This window comes from Anabrus simplex, chromosome 2 (genome assembly GCF_040414725.1).
Source record: "Anabrus simplex isolate iqAnaSimp1 chromosome 2, ASM4041472v1, whole genome shotgun sequence".
Classification (NCBI taxonomy): domain Eukaryota; kingdom Metazoa; phylum Arthropoda; class Insecta; order Orthoptera; family Tettigoniidae; genus Anabrus; species Anabrus simplex.
The window spans coordinates 973,181,844-973,194,936 of record NC_090266.1 but is presented as its reverse complement, the minus strand read 5'-3'; the positions used below and the strand labels follow the sequence as shown (position 1 = coordinate 973,194,936).

Genomic DNA, 13,093 nt, shown 5'->3' with positions numbered 1-13,093 from the left:
ATTATTATTCATAATGCCTCTTTACATTGTACTTTTTTATACTAAACTACCATTCACACAAGAAGTGGAAAATAATTCATAGCGAAGCTAGGCAAACAATAGGGAACATTATTTAGCAGTGTAATCACAATGCTAGTGAAGGTAAAGTGTTGTGTAATAACAAACAGTTCACAGCTTCCAATCCTGAATTCACTAGGGATGCAAGTCAGAGACTTGTGGTACTTAAAAGTTGAGAATAATATGTATCTAAGTAGTTACATTTCCAAATAATTACTATTTATTGATGTCATAACATAAACAAAAGAGTATGTAAGTTAATACGTATCTTTTAAACTTTATTTATGTAGTATGTATCACCCTTCAGCATCTACTTGCAAGGACAATATTCTATTTGGGTAAATCTTTGACTCTTCCTGCTTACCCTTCACAATACTTTTAGGTCACACTATCAGACAGACCCCTTATGTCTGGTCAACTGCAATGTCGACATTTCAGGTCAGGAGGAGAAGAGTTCTAAACAACTTTGAGACTAGAAACACTGACTATGAATTGTGGTTGTCTTAGTCTACTGGTAGCGAAGAATGTCTTTCCCACTGAGAAGGTAACATGTCTGCAATCGAACATCACACTATATAATATTAACTTTTAGAGGGCGGAATTTAATATATTAAATCCCATAACAGTTACCCGCGAGCGGAATTTAATATATTAAATGGTCAGAGATCCAGCGTCACTGGCGCACGTAGTAATAAAATAACTCAACAGATGGCAGTAAACAACACTTATAGGTCTAGCTGGAAGGGAAATCCTCGAATAGAGTTGCGTTATCTCCCTGCTAGCTTTTTACAAGCTGTAAGCTGTTATCACGTTCGGTCAAGCATGCGTTGCAAGTTTTGAGACCAGCTTTTTATGATATACAGTATATTGCTATTTTGCAACATGGTTAGTAAGAAGAGAGTCAATGAGCAATACATTGTTTCAGTTTTGGACTTTATGGATGTGGATGAAAGTGATTTTTTATTTGAAGAGTCCTAAGATGGAAATTCAAGTAGTGAGTCTTCTCAGTGCAAGAGCCACTCACATGCCCCGGAGAACAAAACTGCTTACGAAAGAACTGACGCAAGTAACTTACATCCGGGACCTTCAAGTTCCATTCTGATATATAATATTAGTCAAGGACCAATTTTTCATTCGTATTTTGACATGGTGACTGAGCCTACACAGTACTTTTCACTATATTTTAATACCAAAATTTTGACATAATTCACCAGGAAACAGTAATTTCAGGAAACAAATGGAAACTACAGGCTACACCTTCAACTAGAAGATTTAGAATCAAAGACTGGTCATCTCCAACATTATCTGATATAAGAGCTTTGATTGGCATAACTTATTTGTGGATTGACTCTTACGCCGGTTGTTTGTTTTTACCATGCTGTTGCTGCAGAAAAAAAAAAAAAAGTAATATCCTACGGACCTCTGCAATGGAGTACATCCATTATTCAAGGTAAGTAACTAATATTACATACATATGCATACTTATAACTAGTGTTAAATGAAGGAAAAATAATGTAGTAGGGGAATATTAACTGGAAAAAGGAATGAAAAGGAAGTTGGCTGGTAGAATTCTGCACTGATCATAATTTACACCTTACTAATACTTGGTTCAAAAACCACAAACGATGTTCTGTATGTATATGTGGAAGGGCCTGGAGACACTGGAGGGTATCAAATAGACTCGAATATGACTAGACAGAGATTCAGAAACCAGACATTGGATTGAAAGTCCTTCCCAGGAGCAGACATGGACTCTGACCACAACTTGGCAGTCATGAAACACAGAATGAAATTGAAGAAAGGAAGAAACGCAAAGAGATGGGATGTAGACATGTTGAAGGAAAGGAGAGTGAAGGAATGTTCCAAAGAACATGTTGCACAAGGACTAAATGAAAAGGCTGAAATAAATAAACACACTAGATGAAGAGTGGACAGTCCTGAAGAATGAGATCAGTATGACTGCTGAAGAAAAGTTAAGAAGGAAGGCAAAATCAAGTAAGAATCACTGGATAACTAAGGAGATACTAGACCTGACTGACCCACTGTAAAAGTACAAGAATGCAAAAATGGGGAGTGCAGAAAAGAATAAAGGTGACTAAAGAATGAAGTTGAGAGGAAGTGCTGGACAGCTAAGGAAGAATGGCTAAAAGAGAAGTGCAAGGACGTTAAGGATTTCATGATTATAGGAAGGGTAGATGCTGCATACAGGAAAATCAAGGAAATGTTTGGTGTATGAGTATTAGGAGTTTGGATGGAAAACCATTTTTAGTGAAAGAACAAAATGAAGAAAGGTGTCAGGAACTTATTCAACAATTCTGTGAAGAGAAAGAAATAGATGATAAAATTCTGGAACAAATAAAATACTTCTGATGCTAATGAAATTGGAGACCCAATTTTGGAGAATTCGACAGAGTATTCATCATCATCATCATCATCATCATCATCATCATCACCATCATCATCATTTTTCAACTCCAGTTTCCCGAGACCAGTAAGTGATGATATACCCTCAGAATTATGGATTGCCTTAGGAGAAACCAGCATGTATGATACAGGAGAAGTGCCATCCAATTTGAAAAAGAATGTTGTTATACCTTTTCCCAAGAAAGCAGGTGCTGACAAGTGTGAAAAGTATCCCACCATTAGTTTAGTATTTCACACTTGCAAATTTATTATTTACAGAAGAATGGGGAGACAAGCTAAAGCTGAATTGGGAGAAGATCAGTTTGGCTTCAGAAGAAATGTAGGAATACGTGAAGCAAAATTGACTTTACATCTGACCTTACAGGATCGAATTAAGGAAAAGCCTGAGTACATGGCATTTGTAGATCTAAAAAAAGGCACTTGATAATGCTGAATGGATGAAGCTATTTGAAATTCTGAAGGTGTTTGGAATCAGATACCAAGAAAGAGGGATTATCTACAATGTGTACAAAATCCAGTCTGCAGTGATAAGAATTAGACTTCGTAAAAGAAGGAAAAAAGGTGGGACTAGCGATCAACTAAAAGAAGACCAAGGCCCTAAGGACTAACACCAACAAACTAGACCCATTTGTCTTCAGTGATGAACCTACAGAGGATGTGGATAGTTTCACCTATTTGAGCAGTGTACTGTAGTTACCAAAGATGGAGGAGCAGTATAGGACGTCTCTCAACATGTACAAAAAGCAAATGGTACCTTTGTTCGGCTCTATCTGGCATGGAAGAACAACAAAATATCTATCAGGACCAAACTTCGCATTTTCCGAAGTAATGTCAAGGCTGTTCTACTATATGGGTTTGAGACCTGGAAAGTGACTAAAGTGATTACCTCCAAGTTGCAGATCTTTGTCAACCGCTGTTTAAGGAAGATTCTAAACATCTACTGGCCGGAAGTAATCTCCAATCATGAACTATGGAGAAGGACGGGTGAAACGGAGATGGCCATACAGATAAAGCGGTGGAAATGGAAATGCATAGGGCATACATTGAGGAAAGGGAATGAAGCCATTGAGAGAGAGACACTGGATTGGAACCCACAGGGTAAAAGGAGGAGAAGGAAGGCCCAAACAAACGTGGTGAAGATCTGTACACATGGAGGCAATGGAAGAAGGCAAGACCTGGAGAGAGGTGAAGAGGCTGGCTGACAACAGGATCAGATGGAGATGCTTTGTTGATGCCCTATATTCCACAAGGAACAACAGGAATTAAGTAAGTAAGTAAGTAAGTAAGTAAGTAAGTAAGTAAGTAAGTGATAAGAATTGCAGGCTATGAGAAAGAAGCAGCAATCCAGAAATGAGCAAAGCAAGGCAGCAGTTTGTCTCCTCTCCCTTTCAATGTTTACAGTATATAGAACAGGCAGTGAAGGAAATCAAACTAGAATTTGGAAAATTTGGAAAATTATCTGAGTCTGCAGAAGACCTGGAGAAATTGCTGAATGGTATGTGCACATTCTTGGAGGAGTAAAAGACAAAAATAAATCGATCTAAAACAAAAGTAATGGAATGCAGCCTAACAATGTTGGGTGATGTAGGAAATATTAGATTAGGAAATGAAGTCTTATGGAAAGTAAAGGAATAATGTTGGTTAGAAAAATAACTAATGATGGCAGAAGAAAGGAGGACATAAAATGCTGACTAGCACAAGCAAGGAATGGCTGTCTTAAGAAAAGAAATTTGTTCATTTCAAACACTGAAATATAATCAGAAAGATGTTTTTGAAGACTCTGCTAGAGCATGTCATTGTATGGAGTGAAAAATGAATGACAACTTGCTCAGAAAGAAAGAGAATAGAAGCTTTTGAGATGTGGTTCAACAGAAAAATGCTGAAGGTGAAATGGGTAGATCGAATCACAAATGAAGAGATAGTGAACTGAATTGGTACCGGAAGAATGATTGGGAAAAATTTGACCAGCCCACATCTTAAGATACCCAGAACTTGTTTGGTTAGTTTTTCTAGGGAAGTGGAGGTGGTAAGACCTGTACAGGTAGACCAAGATATAAACATGACCAAAATATAAGAGTAGATGTAGGATATAGTAGTTACGTAGAAATGAAAATGTGAGCACATGATAAATAGGCACAGAGAGCTGCATCAAACCAGTCTATGGCCTGATGGCCCAAAAAACATCAAGAACTTCACAAATGTTTACAGTATGCACTGTTGCCAATACCCAAGACACACAGTGATGCTAAACACAGATCAAGTTCAATATTTGTCCAATAGAAGCCATTTTTCATGTTGGTCAGTTTAACATCATGTGTAAGGTTGGTGATGTATGGCCATCACGTGCAGGACTGAGGTAAACATGGAAACACTACCAATTTCTGCAATTTCTGCAACTAACTGCGTTCAAATTGTGACAATGCTGCAAAACGAATGGTGCAATTGGATGTCACCACTAATGAGTCAGTATGATGTCTCTAGAGTTTGAAAAAAGTTCAGGGATACATCAACGGTTGCTGATCAGCAATGGACCCACACAAAACAACTCACAGGGAGGATTGGTATTTGTTATTTTCAGCACTTCATAGGCCAAATGCTACTGGAATCTTTCCACCAGGACCTTCGAGGGTGCCACTAGGGTAATGTGTCAGATCAGACAATGTGAAATTGGCTACACGATGGAGGACTGATATCACGGAGACCAGTGTCAAAACCTGCTCGTAAACTACATCAGGAACACATAAGGATTCCCGAAGGAAATCAAAATCTATATCAGGAACAGTGGAAGCATATGCTCTCTTCTGATGAGGTCACCAAAAGCTTGTACCCATACAACAGAAGCATTAGTGTCTGGAGATGATTGAGTGAGAGAAGGAATGAGCCATTCAACATGGAGTGCCATCAGCAGCAAGGGTGTTTTGGGTGGGCTCATATTTGGTCGATGTATGTTCACGGTAACGTGACTGACGAGGTTAATAGAAAAAACATTCTCCAAACTAATGATCGCAGAAGAAAGGAGGACATAAAATGCTGACTAGCACAAGCAAGGAATGGCTGTCTTAAGAAAAGAAATTTGTTCATTTCAAACACTGAAATATAATCAGAAAGATGTTTTTGAAGACTCTGCTAGAGCATGTCATTGTATGGAGTGAAAAATGAATGACAACTTGCTCAGAAAGAAAGAGAATAGAAGCTGACACTGTGGGCGAGGGCTTTACGCAAATGGATGGTAATGCTTGAGCCCACTGAACCAGAATGGTCAATCAGTTCCTTGTGATACATGGCACACATCGAATGATGTGGCCGCCACAGTCTGCAGACATTAACTGTGTTGAACATGCATGGCATCCTAGTCTATCTGCTAACATTCAGCAACTGACTGAAATTGCTATCCAAGAGCAGGATAATCTGCCCCAAAACAACTTGGATTCTTTGGTACTGAGTATATCTTGTCATGTTCCAGTATGCCTCTGGGGCCAATGGTGCTGATCTGCCACACGATGAACGGTAATTATGTGTTCAAAATTCCATATTACCAACATTGTGCTCTTTCTGTTGCCTTTGCTTAGCTGACCAGATGTTGTTTTTCTTTGTATATATTCTTCATAAGGCATAATGAATGTACACACATATAGCAAAATGAAAAGTGCACCAAACCAGAACATGCAAACTCTTTGGCCACTGTGGAAAGTAAAGTGCAGTGCTACAATGAGCAGGCAGTAGAGAGAACTACAAGAATGTATTATTAATGCCACACAGTATCATTCTGAGATTTTTAAATCATAAAGAGTGCCCTTTGTAAAATTGACTCCATTCTTTAGTGTTAATTCACAGTTTCAATTAAAGGTGTTTTATAATGTCATAAGATGTTCATTAATTAGGAAAGGTCAAAGAACTAACACAGTAGCTAGAGAGAAATTATAGACTTTCTTTCTTATAACTCAATTGCAATATTCACTCACCAGGTTTGATTGGTCTGCAGGCTACAAACGGATCTCCTGATGTTCTCTCAGGGCAAGTACAAGTTGGAATGTGATTCACAACATCACACTGAGCTCCATCACCACATATGCCAACACAAGGATCTACACATCGCTGATTGCTACAAGCCTTACTGCGGGCACAGTCAGAGTTCATAGTACACTCTGGTCGACAATTCACGTACGGATCCCCAAAGTAGTTAGGGTAACATGAACATTCACCATCTCTGCATTCAGCATTAGGCCCACAAGGTGAAGGACTACATGGGTTCGTCTCAACTGGTTCATGAGCTGAAAGAATTTTAAGTCAGAACAATTAAAGTAGAATGATTTATATGGTATACCAACAAGCAGCAAGAAGCACAATTAGTACTTAATACTAAAAATAAAATTATATGCATTACTGACTTCAATATCAATTTAAATATGTATATTTTTCAGATACTGAGGTTAGTTTAGTAATTGAGATCCTTCTTATACAGGTAACTACTCAGTACTTTTATATCATGAAAAATATTGTTAAAATACATGACTGCAATAGCTACTCCTTGTCAGGCTCCTGTTTCTTAATATTATTTTTGTTTTTCTCACATAAATACTGCACTTCTTACATTTCAATAATAATAATAATAATAATAATAATAATAATAATAATAATAATAATAATAATAATAATAATAATAACATATTTAAGCCTATTATAAGAAAATATCTCAATAGTAATTCTTACCTATTACACGAGAGCACTGAGTGAAAGGATCTCCTGTGTGATCAACCAGGCATGTACAGGTTGGGATGTGATTTTGCACTCTACATTCTGCATTAACACCACAAGAACCAATACAAGGATCCCGGCACTTTTCTGTAATGCAGGCTTGAGTGGGAGGGCAGTCTGTGTTCACAACACATTCTGGTCGACAATTAGGTGGTAGACCAATATAGTTCTGGAGACAAGAACATGACGGCTGATCTCCAACTGCACGGCATTCCGAATGAGGGCCACAAGGAGATGGTGTACATGGATATTTTGTTGTATCTGGTGGTGGCAATGGGGGTGGTTCTCGATAACAACGAGAAAAGGGGTCACCGGTCATTCCTGCTGGACAGCTACAGATAGGATTATGGTTGATAACTTCACAGCGAGCCTGTATTCCACAAGTGCCAGGACATGGGTCATTACACTTGAACTTGTGACAGGCTCTGTTCTGTGGGCATTCAGCATTAACCACACATTCCGGTCTACAGTTAGGTGGAGCTCCCATATAGCCTGTCTGGCATGAACAGACAGCTTGCCCATTTACTGTTCGGCATTGGCTGTTTGGACCACAAGGAGTTGGACTGCAGGGATCCACTGTTGGCGGAGTTGTAACTAGAGAGAAGAAAGAAGCCCTCATTAACAATCAAGGAAATCTGAAATTTCTGCTTTACTTTCTGTAGTACAAAACACATCAAAATTATTTACCTATAGGTGGTTTTGGTGAACAGGCAGAGAAAGGATTTCCGACATAACCTTCAAGACAAGTGCACGTTGGAATGTGATTCACCACTGAGCACTGCGCAAACTGCCCACAAACTCCTGGACAGGGATCTTCACATTTATTACGGATGCATGCTTTGTCAGTGGGGCAATCAGAACTCAAAACACATTCTGGACGGCAACCTTCATATGGATTTCCTTGATAATCAGCAATACAACTGCATGCTCCAGCTCCATTTCGTTGTTTGCAAACAGCATTTGCTCCACAAGGAGATGGTTCACATGGATTTTGAGGAACCTCTTCTGTAATAAGATACAAATAACAAACTATACAACCTAATTCTGGCCAAATACAATGTCAAGTGATGAAGTTTTAGCTGGTAACTCTATGGAGGAATATATTAACTGGTGAGAGTGATAATACGTTAATTACTATGAAACATTACTAAAATGACAGGGGAAATCAAGAGATACTAGAGAAAATCTGTTCAAATTCTATATGTCCAGCACAATCTTCATATACATAATCCAAGATTTTAACCTGAGATGCAATAATAAAAGACTCACATAAAATGTATAATCCTATAATACAAAATTTGCATTTAACTATCAGGTATATGCATAAGTCTTTCCGGTTTCACTAAGAGATGAAATGAAATGGCGTATGGCTTTTAGTGCCGGGAGGCATCCGAGGATTTCGGCTCGCCAGGTGCAGGTCTTTTTTATTTGACTCCCGTAGGCGACCTGCTTGTTGTGATGAGGATGAAATGATGATGAAGACGACACATATACCAAGTCCCCATGTCAGGGGAATTAACCAATTATGGTTAAAGTTCCCGACCCTGCCGGGAATTGAACCTGGGACCCCTGTGACCAAAGGCCACCATGCTAACCATTTAGCCATGGAGAAAGAGATGGCGCCAGTGAACAGTACGCAGCATATGAATTTGGCACATACATCAGTTTGTTCGTCAGACATCAACCGACCAACACACAAAAGTTCAGTCCACGAAACACTAGTATCTCTGTTGTATCATTCAGTGATCATGTCGATGTTTGTGCCTGAAAAAGAACATTTGTGGCACGTATTGCTTTTCTTATTTAATCAAAAGAAAAGGGCTGTGGAAAGTCATTGTTTGCTGGTAGAAACATATGGTGAACACACTCCCATCAATTAGAACATGTGAGACATGGTTCTGACAATTTCAACATGGTGATTTCAATGTGAAAGACAGTGCATACTCTGGTAGACCAAATAAGTGCGAAGACGAGCAATTGCAGGTGTTACTGGATGATGACCCAACTCAAACTCAACCGCATTTGGCACAAGCATTAAATGTGTCACAAGAAACAATCAGCAGACATTTACGAGCAATAGGGAAGATCAGCAAAAAAGAGAAAGATATTCCACCTATTCAATACAATAATATTGTTGCACGAATTAATGTAACAACATATTTAATATCTTTCTCTTTTTAGCATTGTAATTATTAGTTCAATATGGATCAGTGATGAAGTGTTTAACTTTAAAAGATCAGCAAACTCGGTAAATGGGTCCCACGCAATTTGAATGAATGGCAAATGGAAAACTGCAAAGTAACTTGTGAAATGCTTCTTCAACATCACGAAAGAAAATAAAATCTGCACCGAACTGTGACGGGTGATGAAAAATGGATTTATTTTGAAAACACGAAGCGGAGAAAATTGTGGCTATCACCTTCAACACCAAGGCCAAATCGCTTCAGCAAGAAGACCATGCTTTGTGTCTGGTGGGACCAGAGTGGTATTGTGTATTATGACCTCTTGAAGCCCGGTAAAACCATTAATGTACAATGCTATCTCCAACAAATTATTCATTTAAATCACGCATTGATCAAAAGACGACTGGAATGGGCCAGAAGACATGGCAAAGTGATTTTGTTACACGGCAATGCGCCTTCTCACACTGTAAAACCAGTGAAAGACACCTTGAAACCGCATGGGACATCCTTCAGCACCCGCCGTACTGCTCCGACCTGGCGCCATCTGACTATTACCTCTTCGCATCAATGGGGCACGCGCTCGCAGAGCAGCACTTCAGCAATTTCAAGTAAGTTGGAAGACGACTCGACGGATGGTTTGCCGCAAAAGACAAGCAGTTTTTCTGGCATGGTATTCATAACTTACCTGAATGATGGGCGAAGTATGTAGAAGCCGATGGCCAATATTTTGAATAAATGAAAAATGAATTTACCTTGAAAATGACGTGTTTTCTTTACCACAAAAACTGGCAAAAACTTATGCATACACATGGTATATGGTTAAAACACTTTTCCAATCTTCCATCATGTCACACAATAAAGCATCATATTTTATCTGCGTCATACGATATATAATGTTTCTATAAATTCACGCAGTGGTTATAGAATAAATTCCTCTAAAGCATATCTCATTTATATCTGAGGTGACAAGAGATACCTTACCTCAATTGGTTTCTGGCATAGGGTTTTAAAGGCTGGGTGCCCTTCCTAATGCTACATGATTTTTCAGATTTTAAAAGTCCTGAAAATGTATCTCTTGCACTTCTGGGATTTGAAACTAGGCTAAATCAGTGACAAGACACCAGTTAAGTCAATGCACTATCATGAAAAGAATTAATGAAATACTGGGTTAAAATTTTATGATCTTGCATCATGTTCTAAAAATGAATGGCTGTTACTGGGAGATAACATACCTAAGGGGAAGTGGATATCCTCATAATAATGATAATGGATTTTTTAATTGGTAAAATACTGTAGTAATCATGTGATATACTTGAATAATAATAATAATAATAATAATAATAATAATAATAATAATAATAATAATAATAATAATAATAATAATAATAATGATGATGGTTCTTAACCTCAGTAATTCCTGTGCTAAATATGCATTGCCTTTCCCTTCTACCATATGGTTTATCACATACACATTATACCTATATGACACATTTAACTGGAACATTTTGCATGTTACCCATTAATTATAAATTTAATCTAGTTTTAATGTATTTGAGTATAAACAAAATGTTTCCTAACAAACTGCTATTTTACAGGTTCATCAGAATTTACCTTATCCTATACCTGTATACAATAAAAAGCAACCTCTCAGCATATACTTACGTATTTGTGGAATACACTGCACAAATGGATCACCAGTATATCCAGCAATACATGTACATGTAAGAGCATGGCTAATAACACGACATTCTGCATTTACTCCACATGTTCCTGGACATGGATCTCGACATTTACTGTTGATGCATGCTTCAGTACTAGGACAGTCGGGGTTAATAACACATTCAGGTCTACAATTTGGTGGAGCTCCAACATAATCAGGTAAGCAAGTACAGGCTGGGCTACTACCAGACACTTGGCACTGTGAATTTGGGCCACATGGGGAAGGTGAACAAGGATCTCCCTTGTCTTCAGGAGGAGGAGCTGAAAAAGAATGATAGTATTTGGAATTATTTACAGGTAACTAACATAACATAAAGCATATGATCTCATGTTATTTGTCTAGAAGACTGATATGTAAAGGAACTTCTGTAACATAACTTACGAGGAATATCATAGCAACTTCTAAATGGATCTCCAGTTTGCCCTGAGCGGCAGCTGCAGATAGGACTGTGATTTATCACTTCACAACGAGCCCCAAGGCCACAGGAGCCTAAACATGGGTCTGTACACTTCTTATTGACACAAGCTCTGGTTTGAGGGCATTCTGCACTCACAACACATTCTGGTCTACAAGAGGGAGGGGACCCCATGAATCCTGGCAGACATGAGCACACCGCATGATTGTCCGACATTCGACACTGGCTGTTGGGTCCACAAGGTGATGGCTGACATGGGTCTGTTTTAGATTCTGGGATACCTGAAAATGAACAAAATAGGTAAATGATATATTCAAAAATAAATTTGCTTTGTACATTTTTACTTTCTCGATGACTTTCCTCGTGTAAATCAGAACTAAAGTTAAACCATCTAAAGTATATTGTTTTGGAGTATAGGTTGATTTTTCATGCCAAGTGCTAAAACACTGTTAAAGGTCTACTTTCTTTTTCTAAATTTATGCTGTAGATATAAAATGAAAGAAATACCTTGTAATTACAATTTCCGTACAGGAAAGGAATTAATATTATAGTTAAATAGTCACTGTAGACTTCCTGATTCCATGCTTCATTCTGAATTATGGTTCAAAAATCTAAAGCTGAATCATAGACTGTTATGAATCAGTGCCTATGCATGATAGCTCAGTAATATCAGTACCAGCTTTCCCATCAAGGCAGCTGCAGTTTGAATCTTTGTCAACATATCCAATCCTTTAGAATAATATTGCTATTGGTTTTATAACCCACAAACTAATTTGTAGAAATACTTTAGAAATTTCTGACTCGTTGGCCAAAGGGTCAGTGTACTGGCCTTCGGTTCAGAGGCTCCCGGGTTCGATTCCCAGCCAGGTCGGGGATTTTAACCTTCATTGGTTCATTCCAATGGCCTGGGGGCTGGGTGTTTGTGCTGTCCCTAACATCCCTGCAACTCACACATAACAATATCCTCCACCACAATAACATGCAGTTACCTACATATGGCAGATGCCGCCCACCCTCATCGGAGGGTCTGCCTTACAAGGGCTGCACTCGGCTAGAAATAGCCACACAAAATTAATAATACTTTAGAAATGAGTTTGAATTCCATAATAAAATTAAATCTTCTGGCTCAGGGTCACAAGATGCACAGTCATGGGGTTTTTCCCTATTATTTATGTACTGCACCGACTAAGACAAGTGTTATATTGATGATGGGATAGGATAAGGCCAGGACTGGAAAGAAAGTGACCATGAACATAATTAGCTTGAAAAAATGGGAAACTACAGAAAACCATCTTCAGAACTGCTGACAGTGGTTTTTTTTTTTTTTGCTAGTTGCTTTACGTCGCACCGACACGGATAGGTCTTATGGCGACGATGGGACAGGAAACGGCTAGGAGTGGAAAGCAAGCGGCCGTGGCCTTAATTAAGGTACAGCCCCAGCATTTGCCTGGTGTGAAAATGGGAAACCACGGAAAACCATTTTCAGGGCTGCCGACAGTGGGGTTCGAACCTACTATCTCCCGAATACTGGATACTGGC

The 13,093-nt window shown here is 38.6% G+C and overlaps 1 protein-coding gene across 1 annotated transcript in view; it reads right to left on the bottom strand.

The window, feature by feature from the left end:
• Positions 1-13,093, bottom strand: part of dpy (dumpy) — a 562,668-nt gene that overhangs the window by 201,885 nt on the left and 347,690 nt on the right. Inside the window, 5 exon segments of the mRNA XM_068226068.1 lie at positions 4,474-4,490; positions 7,192-7,830; positions 7,924-8,241; positions 11,082-11,399; positions 11,521-11,835. Coding sequence (XP_068082169.1) covers positions 4,474-4,490; positions 7,192-7,830; positions 7,924-8,241; positions 11,082-11,399; positions 11,521-11,835 — 1,607 coding nt within the window.